The sequence below is a fragment of the Urocampus carinirostris genome, chromosome 15 (genome assembly GCF_059441175.1).
Source record: "Urocampus carinirostris isolate Australia breed hairy pipefish chromosome 15, RoL_Ucar_1.0, whole genome shotgun sequence".
Lineage (NCBI taxonomy): Eukaryota > Metazoa > Chordata > Actinopteri > Syngnathiformes > Syngnathidae > Urocampus > Urocampus carinirostris.
Genome location: NC_142363.1, coordinates 12819356 through 12846912, shown reverse-complemented (window position 1 = coordinate 12846912; position 27557 = coordinate 12819356). Strand labels below are relative to the sequence as shown.

Below are 27557 nucleotides of genomic sequence, written 5' to 3'. Positions count from 1 at the left end.
CATAGAGTTTGCTGCCTCTGCATTAGAGTGTTTCCCGGTCAAAGTAATCGCACTTCCTGATTTGGCGGAGTTGGGTGCGTTTGACGTGGGCACAGGTCGTGCAGGAGACAGCCACCTACGCGTCTCCCACCATGAGAAACTGAGTCATGAAGACGAGGATGCTGGAGGGAAGTTTTACACTCTCTCTTACCAAAGTGGTCGGGCAGGGTAGGAGGGTCGGGCAGATTCACAAATCAGGTTGCAAACACTGAGAATTCTAATCTGTTCGGGGCTTGTCAAGTCAAGTCACATTTATTTGTATAGCCCTTGTTAGGAATTAAATATTAAAATGTATCGTTTACCAAATTGTTCGAATTAGTTTTCTGACTCCATTAACCAAACACAACCTACATTCACCCAACAATGCGTGCTCGTTTCATGATGGAAAAGATGAACAAGAAAAGCCGACATTTTCACACGGGGGCAGATTTAATTTCATAAACAATTAAACGAAGTGAACTCCATCGTATATGGCCGAATTAGCGTCGCTGGAGCCTCTGGGGAGCCCTCTCTGAAGTTCTCCCGCTTCTCCTCTCGGCCCACGTCTTTCCGCAAGATGGTGTCCCGGCTCCTCCCATGGGCGCGCCAACGAAGCTCCCTGGGCTCCACCATCTCGGAGAAGAGCGCCACGATGTCTGGATCAACCAAAACAATGGAGAGCGTTTCTCAAAACAATCCCTGACGTCCTCCGTCAGAGTCCTATTATCAACAGAAATGGACAAAATATTTTGCATTTGCAACAGCCTGACCTGTTATTGAACTTAAGCCTACTCGGTGAAAATCTTCATTGCACTTAATAAATGTAACTTGTATTCAATCGTATAAAATCCTTTATCGTCAAATGTATAAAATCCTTCACCCTTAATCACAAAGGACCGCACAGGATTACAATTACGCCTTCCCCTGATATTAAACCGACATGCTGGCAAGGAAAAACTCAAAACCATAGCACAAGGAAATTAAGAAACCTTGAGAAGGGGCCTTACAAGTGGTAATCCTCCTTCCAGAATGACCAGGGTGCAATAGATTTAGCATTGGGTGACGATACACAAAACATATTGAATATCCATTAAAAACAAAGTGAGACGTACAAATTTGTCTCGAGCATGTAAAGATTTTCTACAAGTCCATGACAGCAGCGACGCAGCTTCCCATCTCTGGTCGATGCAGACGTTGACAATTTCCAGTTTTCTAGCGCCATCTTGTAAATATTTTTGCATATTTTTCTCCTTTTCTCTCTCTTTCTTTTTATCCTTCTTCTATCTTTTCGGCTCTCTCACTTTCTCGTTTTTCTTTCCCTCTCTTTCTTTTTCCTCTTTTCTCTCTCTTTCCCTCTGTCTCTCAGTGTCTTGTGCTCACTTTTGCTTCTTTGTCACCTTTTTTCCGTTTCTTTTCAACTATCTTTTTCTTTTTTCTCTCCATCTTTTCTATTTCTATTAATCTTTCCAAACTCTTATAGTCTGGCTTCTGTGAGAATGTTTTTTTTCTACCATGTGGCTAAAATGAGTTTGACCTCCCTGCTCTATTGTGCCCAAAAATGAACTACACCACAAACTAGCCAAAAAAGGCTCATTTACAGGCACAAACCCAAAACTGTCTGATGACCTTGACAATTGGTCACGCAATGTGCGTTAGTCTGTGTAACTGAGAGCAAATTTCAGAGTGTGAAATGGAAGACAGAAGAGGCCGGTGATGCAATCAATTACACGGGAGGGGGCGGAACAGGAAGTTGCAACAACATCACTGCAGCAGTTGGCATCAGGACTATGTGCTAACTACCCGAATCATTTCTAAGCATTATGTGCACTTCTGAACCTCCATTTGCGGGGGGGAGGTTTCATTTAAACCCTTTCAATCATTTTTCTTCATTTTGATCAAAGTTTGCTTATAATGTACCATCCGTGGAAATCTCGTCATTTGCCAGACTAATGTTTTGCCAATCTAATGATTAGGGAGGTCCACATTCCAATAGTATTCAAAATTACAGAAAAAAGTTTTTTTTCAGAATGTATCCAAAATATCAAACATTAACACTGATATATAAGCATTCCATATTTCAAACCATGGAGAGCTACATGAGCAAAAAGAAAAACATTTTAGAGAAGCAAGTCTAAAACTCAAATGATAACCTGAATCAACTTAAAGATCCAAAATCGTCTAAGATCAAATTGGACTGTACCCAATTAAGAGTTAAAGAAGAAGAAAAAACAATCCAAACAACAGCATGTATAGTTCCTGCTGATACCCAATCTGATATTAGTGGTATCAGACAAAACCCTGGAAGGGAAAAGGATATGTCATGATAACCCCAAATGATACCTACATTCAATGACAAGTGTGTTCAAGTCGAGTCGTGTTTATTTGAATAGCCCTTAATCACAAGGAGTCTTCAAGAGGTTCACAGACCATCCCCTGATCTAAAACCTACAGGTGGGCAAGGAAAAACTCAGTATGAGGAAATTAAAAAAACCTTGGGAAGGACGGCATATGAGGTAATCTCCCGTCCAGAATCACCAGGCTGCAATGGATGTAGCATTAATAAACAAGACACAGATATCATCAACATTGTCACGATTCGGTCACTTGCCCGCTGTTGCCCTCACCTGCGCTCGCTCTTTCAGCCCTAGCTGCCACTCGTTCCCTAATTAGCCCTCTCCCTATTTAAGCACATTATTATCGTTCACTCCTGGTCATTCCATCAGCGAACGTCAGCACATGCAAGGCAAGTACTTTTTGACTCTGGCTCCCGTTTTTGATCCTGACCTGTTCCTGTATCGATTCCTGATCCACGCTCCGTTCTCCTGTCTCAGCTATCTGTATCCTGCCTGATTCTGTCCCCGGTTTCCTGTATCAATCCCCAATCCACGCACCATTCTCCTGTTCCGGATACCCGTATCCTGCCTAATTCCGTCCCGTTTCCTGTATCGATCCCCGACCACGGTTCTTTCTCCTGTCCTGGCTACCCAACTTGTTCCGATCCACGATCATGCTTCGTTCTCCTGGCCAAGCTACCCAACTTTTCCGGTCCAAGATCACGCTCTGGTGTCCGGCCCTGCCTGTTGGCCTCACCATCTGTCATCGGTTGTGGGGGCTCCCTGTTACACCTGTCCAGTGAGCACCAGACCACTGTCTTTTCCTTTCGCCCTGATTTCCCCGATCCCTTAATAAAGCATTGTGTGAAACGTAACGCATTTGTGTCCACTGCTTGTTCCAGTCATGGCAGCGTGCAGGACTCAAAACTTAGTAACTTTCAGCCGCCATCTCCTGTCTTAAAGTCATGATTGCAGCCTAAGGCAGCTTGTTCATGATTTACATGCAAGTACATGCGTTCCCTATACAATTGGAATGTACTTGTACTCTTCATACTAAACTGACAGAAAGATAAACAAGTACATTTTCTGGGACAAGCATGTAGTCACTCTCCAGTATGCTCCACCCACCCACCATTCCTCCTACCTAATGTGTTCTGCCCCAAAAAGCTTTGCTAAAAATTAGATGAAAGCAGTAAGGCACAGTGGGAAAAATATAAGGGCTCTTTAAACTTTGCTGGACATTGTTAACACATCTCATCTCATCTCATCAGCCGTACCGCTTATCCTCATTAGGGTCGCGGGTGGGGCTGGAGCCCATCCCAGCCATCTCCGGGCAGTGGGCAGGGGACACCCTGAACTGGTTGCCAGCCAATCGCAGGGCACACAGGGACAGACAACTCATTCACTCATTCACACCTAGGGACAATATTAAATAGAAACAAATGTAAACGGTGCACCCTTCTTTAAGCTAATAATTCTGTTTTGGGGGAAAACATGTATGCTTGGTAAAATAAAAAATAAAAATATTGCCTTTGCGTCCATCTTTTTTTGGAATCTGTCGAAGCATTATTTGTTATTCCCCTTTTTCTCGGAAGGATATGCATACAAAACTGTTTTTTACATATTTCAAACATGCAACTGGTTGGCAACCACTTGAAAAAGTCCCTTGCCCACTGCCCGATTGCCGGGATGGGCTCCAGAAAGAAAAGAAAAGAAAAGAAAAGAAAGAAAGAAAGAAAGAAAAAAAGGGAAAAGAAAGACAGATAGATAGATAGATAGATAGATAGATAGATAGATAGATAGATAGATAGATAGATAGATAGATAGATAGATAGATAGATAGATAGATAGATAGATAGATAGATAGATAGATAGATAGATAGATAGATAGATAGATAGATAGATAGATAGATAGATAGATAGATAGATAGATAGATAGATAGATAGATAGACCTATCTATCTATCTATCAGAATGTCAGACAGAAACAAGAACGTCATGGAATTGAATCAAATTAGTGACAACAAAGTTGCTCTATGCCTTCAAACCATCCGTGCCAAGTTTAACGTTGCCCTTTTACACAGCAAACACAACGGGGGAAATGGGGTCCTGCTTTTTAATGGCATGGGAACTTAAAGAAATAGAAAAGGTCAGGAGTAAAGGGTTATACAAATAATGTGTAAATATAGGCCGTAGGGGTACCACTTGGGAAGTGGGTCGACGCGGGGCGCCCCCTCGGCGGCGTCGCTGTCCCTTTCTTGGGGGGAGGAGCGCAAGGCTGGGAGGCTCCGCCGCGCTTCACTCTCGGTGATGGTGCTCGCGTACCGGGACACAATGCCAAAGCAACGGTCGCTCAACCGGATCGCCAGATCTCCCATTTGCGGAACTTTTTTGTGATGGAATTTTAAACCTTTGTGTTGACTCATCGAAGCTTTCTTTGGTGAGGAAACGCTGGCGCTTTGTGGACCCGCTGTAGACGGCGGCGGCTACTCGGGATGCCGGAGCTCGCATGAGATTCCCCCGGCCGTGCATGTCATCTTTTTCTTCGAATTCGCCTTCGAGGGTCTTCGACAACCAGCGCCACATTCAAGCGATCCAACTTCTAAAATGGTGTGTTACGCCCCGTCCTCGGCTCGTTTTAAACCTGGATGAGGAAGGGAGGAGCGGTGGCGACGTGACAAGACCCCGACACGAGCGTTGCTTTCCCCGGGTAAGGCAGCCGAAACAGCGCAGCCTCGCTCGGCGGAGCTCGGTCGCTCCGGTGCTGCCGATAGCACATTGTTGACAGTCATGAACCATTTTCTAATTAAGGCTTTGTTTCAAAGGAACTCTATAATAAGGAAGGAATAAGACACACAATTGTGGATTTTTCTGTAAACTAGCCGTCGATTTTTACTAGTTATTCTAAACAACAAATACATTTCATGTATCGAATTGCTAGTTGTGTTAGCTTTAGCTTCACTTCGGGCGCTACGTGAAGCTAACCAGGTTGCTTGCTAACAAATATTTGCTTGCTCTTGTATCAAAAGAGAGACTTTCATTCATCGTTTCATATATTTCCACGTTTTATTGTGTTGCATAAGTAATTCCACATACCTGTCAACCTCTGCCAAGCGATTGCAACTCCCCTTTCAAACGATAATAAACCTGCGGCACCTATTTACTCACATCAAGAGAGCCTATGTAGAATACAAACGTAAATTATTTGTGTAAACAAGTTTTCAGTTTGGGATTTGCGTAAAAAGAGCTCCACAGTTGGGAGCTCAAGATGCACAATTGTGTTGTTTAAACTAAACTAGCCGTCAATTTCTCTTGTTATTCGGATCAAAACATAAAATTCAGGTATCTAATTGCAGGTAGTGTTAGTTTTAGCCTCACTTCAGATGATACGTGAGGCTAACCGGGTTGATTGCTTACAAAATCTACTTGCTCTGATACCAAAAGGGAGATTTGTCTTGCCTGTTGCATATATTTTGCACGTTTTTATTATTTTCCATGTGTCATTTCAGTTGAGCTGCTAGACAGAAGGAAGTAAACCTACTTGACTACCGTATTTTCCGCACTATGAGGCGCACCTAAAAGTCTTAATTTTTTTCAAAAGCTGACCATGCGCCTTATAATACAGTGCGCCTTATTTATGGACCGATATTAAATCGCAAAGTCTTCCAACTAACTTGCAGCCGCCGACTAGATTTTCTCCCGAACGCCAAGTAGTATGCGGTGTATGCTGGGATTTATTTACCGGCATTTCATCGGCTAACCAATGTGTCAATCATCATTTGAATCGATCACTATTGGCTAAATTTATTCGGAGGTCAAGGGGCGGATCCTTTTTATCATTTACAGGCTGGCATAGGCTTAAGCTGTAAAACAAAGCCTGCAATTGGCTGAAAAAGATGTGTCAATCATCAGTTGAATCGATCACTATTGGCTAAAGTTATTCGGAGGTCAAGGGGCAGATCCTTTTTATCATTTACAGGCTGGCATAGGCTGAAGCGGCAAAACAAAGCCTGCAATTGGCCGAAAAAGATGAATGCGTATAGCACGTGGTTGACGGCATACAGAAAGCATTTTTTTTACTATTCTGTATTTGTAAATAATTTATTCTCCTGGATTTACTAAACTCACGGATATAAGAGGACCATGGCTGCACATTATTATTGAACACAACGACTTCGGTGAGCTACTCTGGCTATATATTTTCCCTGTATCTTGTTTCAGACTGAACTCGATGTTTCTGTGATAAGCGGTGCAGATAATGGATGGAATGGAGTGTCTATTTTTAAATTAAACTCAATTCCAAGTGTTTATTGTCATATGCACAGAAAAGTTGCGAGCGAAAAAGAAAATAGAAACTATGGAATGGTTGGCATTTCTTGAATCCCAAGACTTTAACCTTCCGAATGATGGAAAGATGCATTTGAGTGACATCGTACGGACACGGCATCCGCACGTGTTCTCGACACGTATTTGCGTCTTTGCAAGCTTTGGGAATGTTAAGGGGGAATAAGTTTGACTGAACTATCTGACTGTTTTGTCAACGTTCCCATTGTAGCGCCTTATAATCCGGTGCGTCTTATGTATGTCAAATATAGGACCAAAAACTATTTTTCCGGGGTGCGCCCTATAACCCAGTGCGCCTTATAGTGCGGAAAATACGGTAGTTTTATGTTTGATAAGTGGTCAAATGAATCGACGTAAACACCAAAGTCTAAATTAATTTGAATAAAACCCAGCGATTAAATGCACTATAAACAAGACAATAGACCAGATTTTAAATTAGTAATTCCAAAAAAAAGCGCTCTTTTTTGGTTTAAAGTGTTGGATGAGAAATCCTTAATTTGGTTACTAACTCTGTTTTATTTCCATATCAGTTTAATGACCGGCCATCTACTCTAATTTCGTTTGATAAACATTTTGCGACTAATAATGGGATTTTTCTATGCACAGCGATAAGATTTTAGAATTGTTTCAACATTTAAACTAACAAAATAAGACACTTCAAGTTGCAATAAAAAAATCAAATGAATGAAGAGAAGGTTCGCCAGATACTCAAAAAAACCCAAAGGGTTTTCCAAATTAGGGGATCCCAAACCCATGGGTATGTGCTACACGCACATGGGGATTCTCAAAGTTTCAGCAGTCCACAGTCAAGAGTGAAGGAATGATCTAATTCCTACCATTACTTTGATGTGGAACTCTTAGAGCCTCAATGATCAATCAGATCCTTGTTAGATTTCTGGTCTGTGTAGCTCGCCACTCAGATCATCAAGATTTCCATACGTCAAAGCAATCGATGAATTTCCAAAACTTATATAGATTGGTTTTTTTGTCCTTTGTGAATCACACGGTCACCGGGTGGAGTCAAAATGAAGAAAAGGAGAGATTTGGTTTTCCAATCAATGACTTGCTAGCAATTGCTATTGCTAATCGCGGGCCCTGCCTATCATCTATGCTGGCGGGCGTGTTCTGCCCATAGTGAGCAATGATGAAAGACGTGCTAACAGTACACGCTGTATTCATAAGGTCTATATGTGATTATTATTATTTTTTTACAAAACTTTATTAAAACGGTGAACAACAATTTTTTTATTTATTATAAATAGTTTAATCAATAACTTCATTAAATGATCAAAGATATGCTACTATGTGTTGATTATCAAATTTCAACATTGTATTTAAATGTCTAATCGTCCTTATTTTTATTTATTTATTCCAACTCGCTTTTCAGCAGGGCTTGCATACATATTTTGTATAATTACAAATCCAAGATGTTTGTCTTAGCTGAACTAACATCCACTTGCGTTTTTGTCTTCTCAGCTGGCACATTTAGCCCCGGGATTCACTCTGTGAGGGCATTTAAAAGATCGATTGATGCATCTTGGAGTGTCCGAGTCAATGAGAGAGTGCGAGTACAGCCAAATAAGCACTCGCAGCTCTACTCCAATGGAGACCCCTTTTAAGAAGAAGACCCCCAAAAAGAGGAAATGGGAATCCTTCCCTGGTCGGAATAAATTTTACTGCAATGGGAGGATAATGATGGCCAAGCAAACAGGGGTTTTCTACCTCACCCTTGTACTTATTCTTGTCACCTGTGGACTTTTCTTCACGTTTGAGTAAGTATTGTTTTGAGAAACTTTGTGATTCAATAGGATTTTTATTCTGTGTCATTCGGCCTGGAGGATTAGCCATTTCATTGGCTCATCGAAGTTTATAATCAAAGCAGGCTGTATGATTTATGTATGTTTTCAATTATCTTTCTGAACTTGGTGGGATGTGAGCATAAACCAACTGGGTATTAACCTTAAGCTTGTCTTTTTTCCCCCTTGTAAACAGTGTTTCTTTTGAGCTTTTTCTGTTATTTTTTTTCTAAATGATTCACACTGCTACAAAGTGTACATTCTCAATGTTCGACTTTGCTAGGATTAGTAATGGATCGTATAGTAACAAGTACAATTTTAATCTCATCTATAATTAAGGTCCAGAGTTTGACATTACAGACGCTCCCCTACTTCCGAAAATTTGAGTTACGAACAACGGTAGATACGAACACTTCTTTCGGGATGTTGAAAAATATCCGGAAAGTGGGAGTGAAGTGGCTTTGTGTAACAGGCCACAGTAAAAGATGTGGTTACCTTGGTAGGATTAGGGTGTTTCTGATCAAAGGAACCCACATTGATGATGCTGTGCCGTGTAGATGTGTTAACAGTTATTTAATTTATATGCAACATCTCAACCAAATGTTACTTCTTAACGATTGCCTAGAACCCTTGCACTCCACTAATTGGTCAGCGTCTACAGATCTCAGAGCTATACTTGGTTTATTTTGCCCTGCCGTTTCTTTAATATATTCACAACTTACACCATCCAGTGATTTTTATGGGCGGCAGCACTTTAGGCCCTAGTGTGTAATATTTGACCTCGAGATGGAACTGTAGTCCCATGCGAACAAAAACCAGTTCAACAGTGAGCAGAAAGATGCCAGACAAACATGGCGGATTATTACACTGGAGATCACAATTGGAGAACATTTAGCAAAAAATTGAATAATTTTTGAATAATACCATCTTTACTCTTCCAGTAGTAAATTACATTTTATTGTGCGTATATATCATGGTACGTTACATTTTTTCACAAAAGGACTAAAGGCATTTCACAAAAAATAAAAATCAGAAAACAACCTGATCAAAATTAGTGAACGCACCGATCACAATTAGAGAACAATAATCACTATGGCATGGGGAAAAAAATCTAAAGGATACAACAGTCAGCATTTAGTAAGAAGTGTACAAGCATCTGCTGTCAATTACTTCAGCACATTTGCGGCAATAGTCTCTCACACTGCTCTGGTGTGATTTTGGTCCATTCTCCTCAACAGTTTGGTGATTTTATTGGGTTTCTTGACCATACCTTTGTCAACAGCAAGTTTCCAGGGAGGCTATTGGGTTGAGATCAGGACTCTGGGAGGGCCCTGCCATTAATTCAATATTTTCACCTTCAAGGAAATTCTTTACTTGTTTTGCTGTGTGATGATGAACATTGTCCTGCATGAAGACTTCAGGCTGATTGGGCACTGAACGCAAGTATGAACCATGTGCTGTTGAAGAAGGTTCTTATTCACAATTGCATTTACTCGGCCATGTAGCTGTACAATAGGCCAAACTTCTGCTGTAGAAAACATGCCCCAAACCATGCCACTTCCCCCTCCGCCCTTCACTGCCTTTTTGGTTTTACACACATAGAGTTTAGTCTCCAATGTATTACCGAACATAATGCTTCCCGTCAGACACAATTAAATTACATTTGCTTTGATCACTGAAGTGAACCAGTTCTTCTTTGTCCACGATACATGCAAAGCTTAGTCTAGATTTTTGATTATTTTTTTGCTAACGAGACGTTTGGTCACTGCAGTGTGGGCCTTAAGTCCAAATGCTCTTAAATGGCCAGACAGATCCTTACCATGTTCAACACTGAATTGGAGAGCAATTTCAGCTGCAGTGTGGAAACGATTACCCATTGACATCCTTCGCTAGTGACCTATCCTCTCTTGCATTTATCTTCAGTGGACAACCATCATTCCTAGGCGACTTGAATGAGTTTGTAGTTTTTTATAGATTTAATGTTCTTGAAATCACAAATTTGGAATAATCACCTTGTCTTGCTATGGCTGAAGGGTCCATCACTTTAGTTCTCATCTCGACACCCTGCTGCTGAAGGCCCACCATCTTGCTAAATGAGTAAAACTGGCAGTTAGAATGCCAGTTAAATATGGGTTGACAAATAATCAAGTAAATTATCACTATGTACTACATTAATACCATTAGGTGGGAGGCACCTGAAAGTATTCTCCAATTTTGATCAGTGCATTTTTCGCAATATACATTTTTTTGGGTTGCAATGCCTTATCCATTTTGTGAAATAGTGTTGTAATAGCATGGCATAGATGCAGCAAATTGTCTTTAAACTGTTGTGCAGTGAAGATGGCATTTTTCCCAGATTTTTCTATTCGTAAATTGTTCTATAATTTTGATCTCCAGTTTAGGTATGGGTTCCACTCGTGTAAAATAAATTTTTATATATATATATATATATATATATATATATATATGGGCAGCACGGCGGCGCAGTGGTTAGCACTTGTGCGGCACAGTTCATGTCATGGGAACCTGTCGTGGGTTCGAATCCAGCTCCAGACTTACTGTGCGGAGTTTGTATGTTCTCCCCGTGCTTGCGTGGGTTTCCTCCGGGCACTCCGGTTTCCTCCCACATTCCAAAGACATGCATGTCAGGTGAATTGGCCGGTCCAAATTGTCCCTAGGTGTGAATGAGCGAATGAGTTGTCTGTCCCTGTGTGCCCTGCGATTGGCTGGCAACCAGTTCAGGGTGTCCCCTGCCCACTGCCCGATGATTGCTGGGATGGGCTCCAGCCCCCCGCGACCCTACTGAGGATAAGCGGTATGGCTAATGAGATGAGATATATATATATATATATAATTAACATTGGTATTATCTCATCTCATCTCATTAGCCGTACCGCTTATCCTCAGTAGGGTCGCGGGGGGGCTGGAGCCCATCCCAGCCATCTTCGGGCAGTGGGCAGGGGACACCCTGAACTGGTTGCCAGCCAATTGCAGGGCACACGGGGACAGACAACTCATTCGCGCATTCACACCTAGGGACAATTTGGACCGGCCAATTCACCTGAAATGCATGTCTTTGGAATGTGGGAGGAAACCGGAGTGCCCGGAGGAAACCCACGCAAGCACGGGGAGAACATACAAACTCCGCACAGAAAGTCTGGAGGTGGATTTGAACCCACGACAGGTTCCCATGACATGAACTGTGCCGCACAAGCGCTAACCACTGCGCCGCCGTGCTGCCCACATTGGTATTATATTTTATGTAATTTTGCTTAGTATTCAAATCGTGTTTTGTTTTTTACTGAATTAATTTTTTTATCGGACTACTAGGAGTCACTAAATATTACAAAATTTCCCTTTAAAGCATTTTCTAAAGTAAACATTTGGATAAAACAAGCCACCGTTAGCTAAATGTGCCATAAAATGAATTTAGCCTTTGTGCTTCAGGTCACTTTTGGGAATGGGTTTTGGGAATGTTCTTCTAGTTAGGGCGTCTTTAAAACAGAGTTTGTTTTTTGTTTTTTTCTCCAGCTCTATCACAGAGTCTCTAAATATTAACTGATGGAGTAAGCGATTAAATACAGTGGTAATTGTTATATCTAGCTGTACATTTGTGGAAATACCAGAAATATGAGTTCAGCAGTGTTGTTACACTTGAAAAATCCTGTCATTAGACACTGACCTGAGTACAGACAACACATGGGTTTACCTTAGTGTATTGTTTCTCTCACCTTCTGACAAATCACTATCATCAAAGAAACACAATCAGCACTAGATAACCATCCCGCGACATGAGGCTCTTGGCTCAATCCAGCCTTCTGTCAGCGTAAATTGCTTTTAAACCACACTCAGTCAAATAGGCAAACTGATGTGTATGCCTTAGACTTTGACTATTACATGTGACCTTCATATTTTATAAATTACCGCTGTCAAAAATATTCTGTAACTGTAAATAAGACCTCCATGCCTGTCAACATGTATATTTGCCCCGCCCCTATAAGCAAACTTCTCCACTTCTCTTTTTAATGGTGCCCCTGCCAAATGTCTTGTTCCAATCATAAGATCAAGGTTCATGGAAAGTCACTTCAAAATACCTCACTCATTTACTCCATTCATTTTTCAATCGCTTATTCTCACTAGTGTTGCCGGGATGTCGCAACCCAGGTAGTATTTGAGAATTGGCACACCTTGCACTGGTTACCAGCCAATCGCGGGGCACACAGAGACAGACAAACTCTCCCCCTTTCTAGGGAGAATTTTGACCCTCCAATCGACCTGTGGTAGGATACCGCAGTGCCTGGAAAACCCCCACTCGGGTATGGGGAGAACATACAGAGCCTTCATCGGGAGGCTGGTAGCTGGACTATAACCCATAACCACAGAGCAGTGAGGCAGACATGCGAACCAGTCCTCCATCGTTCCACCCACTGCTCGTCATTATTTATTAATCTAGCTGTGTGTTTTAGGGTTTAATCCTTTTAGAAGCTAAGCAACTCTTAAAAGTCTTGACATTGGATAGCACATTTCATTCCAGAATGCTTTCATAATAATGGTAGTATACAGGTAAACATACCCTGAACATATTCAAAACATCATTGTCCAGATTGAGCAAATACAACAGCTTAATGTATATTTCTTGATAGGGAGTAGGAACAGTGTGTTATTATGTTTTTGTCCCCCCATCTTGTTGAAGGATCATGCCAAAATGCTCCAATGTAGTTAATGGTTTCCAATTGTTTTTTTCTCTGTTGCTTGTCAACATTCATTGTGATAAAATCCAGTCTGTTTTTTGTTAATGGTTGACCTTTATCTATTGTTTCCTCATTTTAGCCACACTTGGAAGATGAATCCATTCATTTTGTGCCATCTTCACATCCCTAATGTATTGACCTTAGAGTTTCCCCCTTATTTCCCTGAAGGTTGTTTTTCGGTTACCTTTCATGACAGCCAGCTCTTCAATTTGTCGTCCGTTTTCATCTAAAGGCCTTGTTCAGGAAGGGCGACTACAGTCTCTCAGAACGTCAGAGTAATTGATGTCTGCAGCTGTCGTCCCAGGAAGCTTTCTGGACAATTAACTTTTTTTTGTCTTTACTCTTTTAGACATCTGTGTATGATCTCCTTTTTCAATCTTCTGAGATAGCTTTCTTTCGCATTCTGTGGTTTACACATCAAGTTACCTAACATTAATGTTACTACTGGACTATGTATTTTTTACCCGGGCAAACCAAACTATGATTTTAAAGACACAATGTTCATTTCAAGGAATATGTTTTGTTTTTGTTTTTAAGTGCATATCAATGTAGTGTGAATTAATCATTTTTAGGACATTGCATGATTAGGTGGTATGCATCTATTAGCATTACTATCTGATAATATAGGATAATATGGAGCTTTATGGTCACTTTGAGTCTCTATATTTTAATTGTTTTTTGTAATTTTTATTTTCGGTTGCATGACAGAATTCTACAACATATAGTGGTCAAATAATACACACTGTCTCTAACTTTTTTTACTACGGTGGGGGCATCAATTATCATTCTCAGGGCTGCGAATAGCTTAAGTTTGAGACACTTATCTATAACAAAGAAATGAGCCCAAAAAAATTGATGGTAAAGTGTGGATAGCGGAAGGGAATAAATACCATACCTAACTTCGTTAACTCAGTTCCTCTTGTTGTTTCCGTCAGACAAATACTGTAGTTTAGAAGGGCAAGCTACCAATAGCATACTGCATGATATACACCACCATACGTTATTAATATTCATGATGCAACTAATTGAGAGGTGGGTGGTGGTGTCAAATGTGTATCACTAATGCCATCACGAGCTACCAAATAGGCCTGAGTGTGATACTGAGTTCCATTTTTGATACTCGTTATGGTTAAATTTGTGTTGGTTTTGACTGAAGCAGTCCCTACAAAAGAAAGACCTCTGAGCAAGCTCCAATGCAATCAAGCTTCAATAATGACAGCTTCACTGTTGTGCTTTGCAATGATTGAGGTGTAAAATGGTGTGCTTTAAGTATAACATTGCACTTTAACATATCTATCATTATTGACCTCTGGACCGTTTAATCTTTGAATATGTTGTCACCTTAGCAGACCAGCATGTAGATTGTTTAAAGAACGTGAGAGCGCACGGGATGGATAGTGTTAGGTAAGCCCTATCAGGGATGATGCCTTAGCAGCTAAGGCATCACCGCCAAAAAGAAACATCAGTCCTTGTTTTTATGTCTTTTGGTAAACTGTTTATCAATCACTTTTTGTATGACCAGCATAGTAGAAAATATTGAATCCTATTCATACTTTTGCATTACATTGGATACAACAGTAATGTATGTTGTAACTATTGTTAACACATCTTTCCACCTGTGCAAAATTACAATACACTTGGATATAGGAACATTTAACCACAGCTTTAAAAAATTCAGATAATGGGCAAACATTATGTTTTGCCACATGTATCTCCAATAAACAATTAAGCAAATTTGTAATTATCTAAATTTTTAGCGGAGTTTTGTTGTTCATTCCTTTTTCCCAGGGTATCAATGTTCAATTTTAAACCTTGGGCTTGTTTGTTTTGGGGAGCAACAAAACTGAAATTAGTTGTAAGAGTGTTACTTCCCCTACAATCTTTCTTTCAGTTTTATTGAAGATTGAGAACGTTTTCTTCTCAGATAATCCTCAATGGGAATAACTCTGCCACATATCCTATTGATTTGTTTCCATTGGGGAGATATTGCGCTCACAATTGCATCCATCCTGCTACAATGGCCCGCATTGGATTTTGACCTCTTAACTTTGCGTGTCATGGCAGCCGGTTCAATAATTTGTTGACGTCTGACTAAGTTTGTCTCAGGACAGCCGTTGTCCTTGTCTGGAATGCAACTTATAATTATGAGATTCCATTTTGTTTTGTTTACTAATCCAGTCCATATAATACTATAAATTCCGGACTATAAGCCGCTACTTTTTTCCCAAATGTTCAGCCCTGCGGCTTATTCAGTGTAGCGGCCAATTTATGTAATTTTTTTAACGGCCACCAGCGGCACTCGAGTACAAAAGGTAAAATTTAGATCGGTGGAATTCTGCGCCGAGGTAGACTGCATCCTCTTAGTTTATGTTCGAATTTTCCGTATGACAGAGGACAGAGGTTCGTTCGGATTATGAGGAAGACGCCCTTGATGGCGACAGATATGAGGAGAAAGACAAAGACTGTTTACCGTGAATTTCGCAATTGCGATACGGCTTTTTTCAACAGCTACGCTTTGTGCGTTGCGAGCGTGTTAGGAGTAGCGTGGTGGTACCTTTCACAGGCACGGTTTGGGATGAAAGTTATATTATTATTATTAAAGCTTTGAAAACTCACTCGGTGTACCGTCTTTCTTTGTAAATATGTGTAACCATGTATAATATGTACTTGCAACTGTATATTTTTGTAATGTATTTATTATAGAGACTTATTGTGATATGTTTTCTACGAGCGGATCAGAAAGAAGGAGCTGAGCAAACGCGGGCTGACGGGAAGTGGGGTAAAGCTGAGTTAAATCTCTTTGTTGTTGCAGCGGACAATAGTGGATATATATTTTTCCCACCCTTGGGAAATATACATTTTTTTCGTTGGATTACTTTCAACGGGACCTGGACTTTAAAGGTTTGCATTAAATTCTAACTACCGGTATCATTTTCCGTTCATGTTGCCGATTGTGGTGGATTGTGTACTATATTTACAGTTACAATCACGGCACCTAAGGTCAGGTTTGGGATAAACTTGTGACTGTGTTACATGTTTAAATGTTGACGCATGCGGCTTATATACAGGTGCGGCTTGTGTAAGGACATAACCAATAATGTCCACAAAATGTGGTGTGTGCGGCTTATAATCAGGTGCGCTCTATAGTCTGGATTTTTCGGTAGCCTGTTCAGCATTGTGCCTATTGATTACATTATGTCCATTGTACATTACCTGATTTCATTTTTCTTTTCCTTTTTTGCATCCCAGTTGTAAATGTCCAAGGTTCATATACATTCAAATACATTTTTTCAAGAACCAAAATCTTGGTTTACAAAGTTTACTGATAAATGATTTGGATGCTCTCTGTCAGGTCAACCAACCAGTCTCTCAGGAGCATGCTTGCATTTTCCCTGCTGTTGCAATCAATAAGAAGACTGCTAATGATACTTGACCATAATTAACATGATGGACCCACACAATCTAATGTTTCTATCACCTGCATCTGCAGTCGCGGGGACCAACCTGGCGAGGCTAAATATAGATGTATTACTGAGGTTGGCATACTGTACATATGCGGACGTAACTGTCTCACCCACCTTCATCCCACCTGAGGTGTTGCCATATGAGGGGGACATATGATTTTATTTAGTGTTACATTGGGATCTTGTCTATTCAAATTGAGAGATTACAACTGTACATTTTCTCTTTGGGTTGAAAAAAAACAAACATGTATGTAAAGCTTTTGTTTGCTCCTGGTTGGATTTTGCTTACTGATAACTGTACTTTTCCTTTCAAAATAGTTGTACTGAACACATCGATCAAACCACCCCCAAATCTATCTTTCAAACATGTTTTATGCACCTAACTATTATAAAACTGATATTGTGATAACGTTGCATTTTTGGACTTAAAAGTGCACAGCAAAATCCATCATATTTTATCCATCTCAGGTAGTGACAATTTTGCTCTTGACTGAAAATGAAGGGTAAAAATGAATGTGGCATTTGCAAGAAGAGCACAGTGTGCAGTTGTGGCTAATTTAGAATTATGGGACAACATAATAATCTCTTTTTGCAACTATCTCAAACAACACATTAAGCACTCCCACAGCCATCTCTATAAAACACATTCAAATATGATAGGAGGTAATAATTCATTCATGTGCAACTAAATGCGATCAGTCGAATAATTACAAACCATTGTAGGGTGAAAGGGATTACATGGAATTGTTTTATTAAAGCGGATTACAATTTGGGAGACGTGTGTCTGTGTGTGTGGGAATTCTACCCACTTATTGGTCATTAAGTAGTAAAGTGCTTAATCTGTTTGCATTACACTTGGCATGTATAAAAGTATGCTTATTGTTTTTTTGTTGTTTTTTTTTACTGATGCCTACATATTCCCGATTATGTTTGAATGTAGATAAATGTTCCTGAAGTTTATATTTATTTGTCCTTACCTCAACATTTTTGCTGTATTTCAGCTGCCCGTTCTTAGCTGAGCATTTGACACCAGTGATCCCAGTAATTGGAGGAGTTCTGTTTCTCTTTGTCCTGGGAACATTGCTGAGAACCAGCTTCAGTGATCCAGGGGTGCTGCCCAGAGCCACTCCAGACGAAGCAGCCGACCTGGAGAGGCAAATAGGTAAGAGAAAGCATCAATTATATTTTTGGCAATATGAATATTGCTATTAAAAGAGATACACATTGGGAACTCCCCAAGCAAGGTTGGTAACTTGGTGCATTTAGAAATATCTGTGACAATAACTTTTTTGTTTCCTATTGAGCCAAAATTGTTTATTGAACAATACCTTCAATGCAACCAAAGCAAAAAACATTTCATAAGTCAGGAGGTATGAGATTTTTTTATTTGATTAAGATCTATTACAATAACAAAACAATTGGATGTCCAGGTTTACTCACAATGCAATAATGCCCCAGCCACTTCATCCAGTTCATGTTCAGTGGATAGAAGGCGTTCCCTGGCCAGTCTTTGCTGGATTGTCGTCAGGGCCCAAATTTCCAGACAGCACGTGCTTTAAATTGACCGCAAGAAATCGACACAAAATGCTGCAGAGCCGATCCTGCACCAACCATCTATCAGGTAGCTCAACCCAGATATATTGAGGGCACCTTAAAGTTCTCCAGGGTCTCCGATTTTGAGATTCTGATTTTCCTTCTAAGTTTTTCATGCTCTGCTTCAGTGATAAATTGGGTACATTAATTTAATCCAGGAATATGATTCATATGAGGTATGAGTTACTTATAGAATAATCTTCTCTATTCGGAGTGTGAAGTTTCTCTTTCTAATTGCAAGTCCTGCGGGTCACTGACGTATCATTAAGCAAACTCGGGAACGGTTTAATTTTTATTAACACTCCACTTATTGAAACATGAATATTTTGTTTGTTTGTTTGTACATGATTCAATTGTTTGTTTGTTTGTACATGATTCAAATTGAATCTTTTCTTCCGGCGCCGTCACGAATGGCAGCCACTCCAGCAGCTCCCGTGTTATTTTCGATTGTTCTCGATTGTTCTCAGCTCAGGGATGCTGCTGGAAATGTGAATTTCCCTTCGGGGATGAACAAAGTATCTATCTATCTATCTATCTATCTATTAATCTCATTAGCAGACCAAGAGCCTAATTAGCTCTTGCTAAGATGGTGACTTCAAAGAAGTGCACAACAGTGCAATGAAAAAAAAAAACAACTGTGTTTTTTCTGAGGGTAAACAAATAAGAAAAATGAACCCTGTTGACCCAAATTTCTCTTAGCCTCCACTGGCTTTTTTTCCAATAGCAAGTATTTGTATTGTTTTCTCTACCACACAATTGTCATGTAACTTGTAATGGTTTAACTGCTTGTTTATATCCACAGTGTTCATGAGCGCATTCTGTCTGAGTCTTTCGTTGTATTTTCATGATAGTCACAACAGCTTAACTGTTGATAGTGGTACCATTGAGATGGAGTATACCAGAAATTGCATAACCAGTCACCCTTATTTGAAGACCTTTTTGCGATCGTTTGTTTTCCCTTACAAAGACTTCACTCAATAACTACACTCGGATTTTCTTGAACCTCAATATGTGCAGTGTTTGTGGTTCAACTCAACAATGCTGGGATACATGTGTTAAGTGATTGCATCATGCCAGACAATACAGACAAGCCGAAACTTTCCAATACAATTCCAATCCGCTTTTCTCCAGCTTTATTGTCTAGTGTGTGATGCAGCTGGCCCAAGTGTTGTCATGGCAGATATACACGCAAGACTTGCTTAGCACATCTGTTTGCTCTTATCCCGATCATCCAGCCTCATCCCAAACCCCGACAGCAATCAGCCGAGCTGTAATTTTCAAGGAAAAGACTTCATGTTGCTGTTTTATTTTTATTTTTTTTTAAATTGAACTTAAATGTGCTTATCTGTGTGAAGAGTGATTTGACTGTGTTTTACAGGTAATTAATAACACACTCGCACAGCTAAAATTCCAGTTGGATTCCCCTTTTAGATTAGCTCCTTGGTCAGAATCTGTTTCCAGTATTCTCATCTGTTCGAATCGAGACATTTTCTCTCAACATGTAAAATGGGACTTATTGATGTTCTAAATCAAATGTTCATTGGCGAAACAATTTTCGACTAACCGGGACAACTGTACATATTTCTAGCATTGACTCTAAAACTAGGCTCGGCAACCCACGGCCAATGTTCCCTCTAAGCTGCCTGTGTGCGCAATTGTGCACTACCCAGAGCTTTTCCGCGCACAAGAAAATCTAGCCAGCTCACAAAAATGAGGGCTCATAAGTGCTAATTAAAAAGCGAATTAAATCAAAGTTACAGTGCATAAAGGTAAAAATACACGGGTTCCCCTGACACTGTGTTCAAAATGCGGTATTTTGAAGTCAATGTCGAAGTAGAACGAAGTTGAGTACAGTCAGTATAGTTTTTTGAGAACCGGCTTCTTCGGCTCTGCTCTTTCGGGTCCCAAATGACTCTTCGGGTTATTTTTGCTTCTTTAATCCCTACATGACCAAATATTGTGTAAAATTTTGCACAAAATGACATAAAAGGAAGGGGGGAAATAAAACAAAAAATAAAAAAAATACCAAAATGAAAAAGTAGTGAAAAGCTGAGAAAAAAACAAAACAAAAGGGGAGAAAAAGAGAAAAAAAGAGCAGGAAAATTTCAGAAAAAAAGCCAGAATAAAAGAAGCAAATAAAGGGGAAAAAGGTAATAGAGATCAAAAAAGCAAGAGAAAAAGTAACAGCTAGGAAAAAAAACCACTATGAGATTTTTTTTAAAAAAGGAATTTTTAAAAAAGGAGAAAAAACAGGGCAAAAGTGGAAAAAGTTTGTGTTGCATTCAAAATATTTCCAATTATATCAAGTTAATCTTGTGGCCAACATTGTACTTCCACTAAAAAATGTAATTACAGTTCTGTGTCGTGCAACCGACTAAATAAGCCCCCAAAAATGTTAGTATTATGCGACAAAAGATACTAGGAATAAAAGAAATGGAAATCTTGTGAAAGAATTGTAAAAACAAATGACGTTTGTAGGCCCTGCAACCTTTGCAATCGTACATTAGTCAATTCATTCCAAAAGTGTAAAATAATTTTGCATTGCCGGAAACTCAGCAAAATGTAACGTGATGTCAAGTTTTGGACATGTTTGATAATGATTTAGCTGCCACACTTGGGGTTGCTGTTGCTCACTGTTGTTTCAAGCGTTGCTCACCGACTTTGTGTAAACGCTCAGACCCGTGAAAAATTAAGGGGAACATTGCCCACGGCTCAGGAGCTGCATGCGACTAATAAGTGCTGCTGGTGGCTCCCTTGAGCTTTTCCAAAAATGTTTAAAATTGTAAAAGATGGAGGGAAATATATTTTTTCTTTTGGTTTCTGTAGGGGGACAGTTACAACACTTTTAATGTTTTCTAATGCTGTAAAAATGCATCCAAAAATATGACATTTAAAGTAGGGGTGTAACAACGAGTTGATGGGTGAGAAGTGACATATTTGACTGCCAATCTCTCTGGTATTGGGTTGTAAAAAGACGGTCATATACTGTATTGTGACGTCAAGTCGGGGCTCTCAGGCTTGTATTCCGGCCTGGAGAGCATAGTAATGCTTCACTTGGTGTGTCTTGGGCAAGTACAGCCTGGTGGCCCGCATCCACCTCCAGGTAGTTGTTTGGGGCAGGGGTTGGCTCCCCCTCATGACACAGATAGTACTGGTTTCTCTAGTTCCCAGTAGCGGGAGAATTCCCCCTGATCTGACTCTGATACAGACCCTTCATTATCAAGTTGCAGTTGTTTTTTGGTGTAAAATGTCATCCCACTCTAGAGATGAGCCGGACATCGGCATTGACAGGCAGTGGCGTTTGACAATACTGAAACCAGATTCTGGATCCTAATGCAGTATCATTTATGTAACCATGCATTTCCGATTTCATCCAACGTATTTTCTGTTATTCCAACATAAAATTTACAATGTATTTCATGTCCTATGAAGTACTCTTCATCATTAGATTTACCAAAGAGTTGTTTTCCTCGTCATGCTTTTTTGCATCTATTTATATCTTTTAAAATTTTTCTGTGTTTGCCATTCTCGAACATTTGGCTCTAGTACCATGACTAAAAATAGTGTGATGATTAGATAAAACAGAATCACTGCCTTTTCGTATGTCATCCATATCACTGATGGTCTTAGTGGTTAGGATTTGGTGCTCTCAGAGCTGGGAACTGTGTTAGATTCTTGTTGCATGCAGTTTTGTGATTGTGGTCAGCGCCATTTTTCGACTAATTGCACAAATTCTGTACCGGACGGCAAAACCCTATATATAATGCGCACACAAAGTGTGAGTTACTTTTTAGTTAAAAATAAATAAATAAATAAATAAAAAGCTTTGCGTTTTACATGAATAAATTGTACTAATAAAAAAACAAAAACGCTCTGCCTTTACATTTGATGCCATAATTTCTTCTCCATTTTGTCCAATCCAATATCAATGCGTAGGCTGGCATATCCTCTGCTACAACAACATGCCAAATCCAAAAGACTCTCGGAAGTATTAATCAGGCTGGGAGATGGCCAGAGCTCCTTTCCTCTCACTAATACGAGCCAAGCACGCTGCAGAATGTTAGGGCAGTGACATTGCCAGCAGAGCAAATGGCTTTTTCATAGTTTAAGACTCAGATGGCTAGAAAAAAGAAGCAAACCTAACTCAAAGAATGTGTGACAGTTGTGTCAATTGCCAAGGCTGTTTGAAATGAAGAAAAACATATTTCATAAAGTACAGAACTGCTTCCATGGATTGGAGCATGAAAAATATATAGTTTTATATTTACAATTTATAATGATGACCTGCATAGGCTTAATGAATTCTGTATCATTTTTGAATAAGAGGCTTCTCCAGCATTGATGCAAATACTCCCATCTCACCTTTGCATGCACAGCAGGATAGCAATTAGTTGTGTGCCAGCAGGAAACACTTTGGCTGACATTGAAACCTTTTGTTTGTAACATCACTTCTCAGAGGAAATCTTGTAAATATGCCTTGTTTATTTTTCATCACGAGCGATTTTATCAACCTCTCACTCCCAATATTTTTTGTACATCACTGCATTTGTAAGGGATTCTAACATAACTAATCAATTACAACATGAAACTCACATCGGATTCCTTCCCACATTCAATTAACATGAGTTTTGTGAAAACAATTATTGCAGGTTGTGCAAAACCTTATTGTAATTGAAACATGTGGAATAAATGGATTGTTCCAAAAGTTTTGAAGAAACCTTCCAAAAGCACATGCTTAGCTAGTGTATGTAATATGCATAGCTAGTGTATGTAATCTTTCGAAGATCATTTTAACTACAACCAAATGTTCTACTTAAAACTAAAGCAAGTGTTGGAACGTGATAGCATCTTTTTGAGTCGGTCCTTGTTATTAGAATGTATTTTCTGTATAGATATATAAGCAACCATTTTATGGTACGAGTCCCAGTTCTATTTGATTCATAGGTGCGGTCCCTTCTCAAGGTTGCTTTATTTACCTCATGTTGAGTTTTTGAGTTTTTCCTTGCCCTCATGTAGGTTTTACATCAGGGGTTGGTGTAATAATAATCTTTAGTTTGCAATAATCTGCGGTTTGTGCAGCCCTTTGAAACTCCTTGTGTCTAAGGGCTATACAAATAAACATAACATGACTTACTTTAAACATAATGTTATAATATTGCAGTGTAACTGCAAATATAGTCATGTCGAGTCAAGTCGTTTATTTGTATAGCCCTTACAAGTTATTTAATTGTAATGTTTTATTATTTAAGTAATTTCAAACTTCTTCACTGATATAGTCGAAATGAATACGCTTTATGTTTGTACATGAATTTGAGTGTAATTATTTTCTTTTTGAAAGTATTACTTCTTTCAATTCATTCAGTTTTTATTTAGTCTCTACATTGTTTCAATTGGTATATTTCAAGTCGTTTTTAGTTTGCACTCAGAAGGCCTTGAGTTTTATCGGTATTTGCCAGACGAAGGCTGGTGTGAAGTAGCGATTTTTCCACTACCTTTAAGGTTTTTTTTTTGTTTTGTTTTTTTTTTCTCCCATAACGCACCATCCTAGTATAAAAGGGTTTGTCAGACATCTTGACTTCACACTTGTGAAACTGTACATTTTTGTTCTGTACCTAACATTTGCTGGTGTATTCTGTTTAATAAAACCCCCAACAAAATTTGCTTGTTTTAACAGTCACACAACCCGAATATGAAACAAACACGCACAGAAAAGTAATTTCTCTTCAATAATGAAATTATTGACATTTGGCAGAGGCAAGTTTTGGATAATATTGTTTAAAATTGGGCCAAATGTACGTCATTTTCCAAAGAAAAAGTACTGTATTTGTAAGCATTTGTCTTTTCCCTCTGGATTAGGCTCAGTTCTCTTCCACTTAACATTGAATTTTATTGTTTTTCTATTTTAAAGATGTGGCAAATGGCAGTACAGGCTATAGGCCACCACCCAGGACCAAGGAGGTGGTCATCAATGGACAAACTGTCAAGCTGAAGTACTGTTTCACTTGCAAAATCTTCAGACCCCCACGTGCCTCCCACTGCAGCCTCTGCGATAATTGTGTGGGTGAGTAAAATATTTCACATTTTTGTCAGCATTGTGGCTTTTAGTACTATATGATAGATCAGGGCTGGCGAACACGCGGCTCTAGAGCCGCATGCGGCTCTTGGCCAATCAGCATGCGGCTCTTTGCCTCATCATATTTTCTATATACTGTGGCTCTTTGCATAGTTTCATGTTTAGTTTTTCCCCTCTTAAAACACACTTGAATCCATCAGAGTTAATTACAAATAATGAATAATATTTTAAAATTAATTTGGCAGATTTGTTGTTTTGATGCTGCTCCGGACACACAACTGACTGCCAATCGTCTGCATAGATTACGTCTGATTCCTTGAAATTAAGTGAACAATCAATGAGTGTGCAGACCCTTGTGGTCAAAATGGCCAAATGCAAAGCGAAACAGAAATAGTGTTATGTGTTATGTTATGTGTGTTATGGAAAAAAATATGTTTTTGTTTGTGTGTGTGTGTGTGTGTGTGTGTGTGTGTGTGTGTGTGTGTGTGTGTGTGTGTGTGTGTGTGTGTGTGTGTGTGTGTGTGTGTGTGTGTGTGTGTGTGTGTGTGTGTGTGTGTGTGTGTGTGTGTGTGTGTGTGTGTGTGTGTGTGTGTCATGGCAGGTCAGTGCGTGGTGTGGCTCTTTGACTCTAACAGTTAAAAATGTTGGCTCTTTGTCAAGTCATTTTTATTTGTATAGCCCTTAATCACAAAGTGTCTCAAAGGGCTGCACAGGTTATTGCAAACCACAGACTATTATTACACCATCCCCTGGTCTAAAACCTACATGAGGGCAAAGAAAAACTCAAAAACCTCAGCATGAGGAAGACGAAGACATCGGGAGACCGAAGAGTAGTACATTACAGTAATCTAGATGGGAGGTAACAAACACATGAATTATAATCTCCGCATCAGGGATAGCATAGGGCAAATTTTTGCAATGTAGCGAAGATTGAAAAAAGCTGTTCAATACTGACTTTTGTAAAAAAAAAAAAACAATTTAAGATTTGGTGGAAGATGCAAAATGATCACCACAAAAAGTATTTTCCAGACAATTCTCTTTATCAATGGAACTATTCAAAATTAGTTGGCATTTTCATCAATTCGATTACCTTTCCGTTTACACGCTCATCATAGGTACATTCATGACTAAATTACATCGTAAATTTCTAGAATCATTTTGTAAACTGTCGTAAACTGTGGCTGTCTTTCTTCATCAAAAAGAAATAATAATGTTATATTTGTTATATGTCTGTGCTAATCATCCACAAATTACATTTGTGCCAAGTTGGCAAACCTATAGGAAAAAAAAACATCTTAAAAAGTGCCTTATTCAGAATTTCTCTGATGGTTATCGGCATTTATGTTTATTATTTTATTGCACTGAAGGTGTCACAGCAACTGTAAATGTCAGGCGCATAATCGGCTTGTAAATAAGTAATCAGCCACAATAAATCGGGCCTCCCTCCAGATGCTGACGACATGAAAAGTGACAGCGAGAACTAGAACGAGGTCATTAAAGTACACGCATAGTGTGTACGTAATACATTGTACGCAGTTCAGATGAATTCATTAATAGGCTGCAACTTGAATCATTTCATTTTCTTTTGAGTCCAACAAAGTAGAAAAAAACAAATTATTACATTTTGTTTTTGTATGCTAGAATAAAAAGGCGCAATGAATGTTTTCGCTTTAAAAGTACCGTATTTTCCGCACTATAAGGCGCACCTAAAAACCTTTATTTTTTTCAAAAGCTGACCATGCGCCTTATAATACAGTGCGCCTTATTTATGGATCAATTTTAAAATTGCAAAGTTTTCCAACTAACTTGCAGCCGCCGACTAGATTTTCCCCCGAACGCCAAGTAGTACGCAGTGTATGCTGGGATTTATTTACCGGCGTTTCATTGGCTAACCAATGTGTCAATCATCATTTGAATCGATCACTATTGGCTAAAGTTATTCGGAGGTCAAGGGGCGGATCCTTTTTATCATTTACAGGCTGGCATTGGCTTAAACGGCAAAACAAAGCCTGCAATTGGCCGAAAAAGATGTGTCAATCATTAAAAGAATCGATCACTATTGGCTAAAGTTATTCGGAGGTCAAGGGGCAGATCCTTTTTATCATTTACAGGCTGGCATTGGCTTGAACGGCGAAACAAAGCCTGCAATTGGCCGAAAAAGATGAATGTGTATAGCACGTGGCTGACGGCATAGAGAAAGCATTTTTTTCTATTTTGTATTTTTAAATATTGTATTCTCCTGGATTTACTACCCTCACGGATATAAGAGGACTTTGGCTGCACAGTATTATGATCACAACGACTTCGGTGAGCTACTCCGGGTTTTAATTGCTGTTGAGATTGTCATGATTGTTTTCTGTTATTAGTGTCAATAAATTTGTTCAAACCAAAAACTCCGGGTTTTATATTGTCCCTGTATCTTGTTTCAGACTGAACTCGATGTTTCTGTGATAAGCGGTGCAGATAATGGATGGAATGTAGTGTCTATTTTTAAATTAAACTCAATTCCAAGTGTTTATTGTCATATGCACAGTAAAGTTGCGAGCGAAAAAGAAAATAGATACTAAGGAATGGTTGGCATTTCTTGAATCCCAAGACTTTAACCTTCCGAGTGATGGAACGATGCATTTGAGTGACATCGTACGGACACCGCATCCGCACGTGTTCTCGACACGTATTTGCGTCTTTGCAAGCTTTCGGAATGTTAAGGGGGTAATAAGTTGGACTGACCTTTCTGACTGTTTTGTCGACGTTCCCATTGTAGCGCCTTATAATCCGGTGCGTCTTATGTATGTCAAAAATAGGACCAAAAACTATTTTTTCGGGGTGCGCCCTATAACCCGGTGCGCCTTATAGTGCGGAAAATACGGTTAAGTACTGATAGAGCAGGCTGATTTTGAAATAATCCCAATTTGTTTTGAAATTCCAAATTCTTTTATGACTAAGAAAATTCAAGCGTGTTAAAGACATCTTATGCACTTTTTTACAGCCGCATATTTCCCTCCCATCATATTTTAAGACCATCATTTAGTCTCGGTAACGCTTTTACGCTCTACCACTATTTTTCCCCTCAAAACTTGTTTATTGTTTCATGTTGTGAGTATATTATTTCTACACCCTGTGGGACAGTTCACTTTGCCCCACATTTTGCGCAGATGTGGAATCCCACAGTGTAGTTACATGCTC

The 27557-nt window shown here is 39.5% G+C and overlaps 1 protein-coding gene and 1 long non-coding RNA gene across 5 annotated transcripts in view; one reads left to right on the top strand and one right to left on the bottom strand.

Moving 5' to 3' along the window:
• Positions 1 to 507: 507 nt before the first annotated feature.
• On the bottom strand, positions 508 to 5710 carry LOC148351594 (uncharacterized). 3 transcript variants are annotated; one of them, XR_015852828.1, is made up of 4 exons: positions 5447 to 5710; positions 4553 to 5114; positions 2363 to 2463; positions 508 to 738 (listed from the first exon to the last, which is right to left on the bottom strand). It is a non-coding gene; the product is annotated as an uncharacterized LOC148351594 (long non-coding RNA). The 3 variants fall into 3 exon arrangements; XR_015852830.1 differs by having other exon boundaries at positions 508 to 674; XR_015852831.1 differs by lacking the exon at positions 4553 to 5114.
• Positions 4617 to 27557, top strand: part of zdhhc14 (zDHHC palmitoyltransferase 14) — a 37246-nt gene continuing 14305 nt past the window's right edge. For both annotated transcript variants that reach the window (XM_088353994.1, XM_088353993.1), the window contains exons 1-4: positions 4617 to 5060; positions 8171 to 8466; positions 17707 to 17867; positions 24207 to 24359. In XM_088353994.1, the coding sequence (XP_088210120.1) occupies positions 8225 to 8466; positions 17707 to 17867; positions 24207 to 24359 (556 nt within the window). In that variant the 5' untranslated portion in view covers positions 4617 to 5060; positions 8171 to 8224. The remainder of the gene's footprint in view (positions 5061 to 8170; positions 8467 to 17706; positions 17868 to 24206; positions 24360 to 27557) is intronic.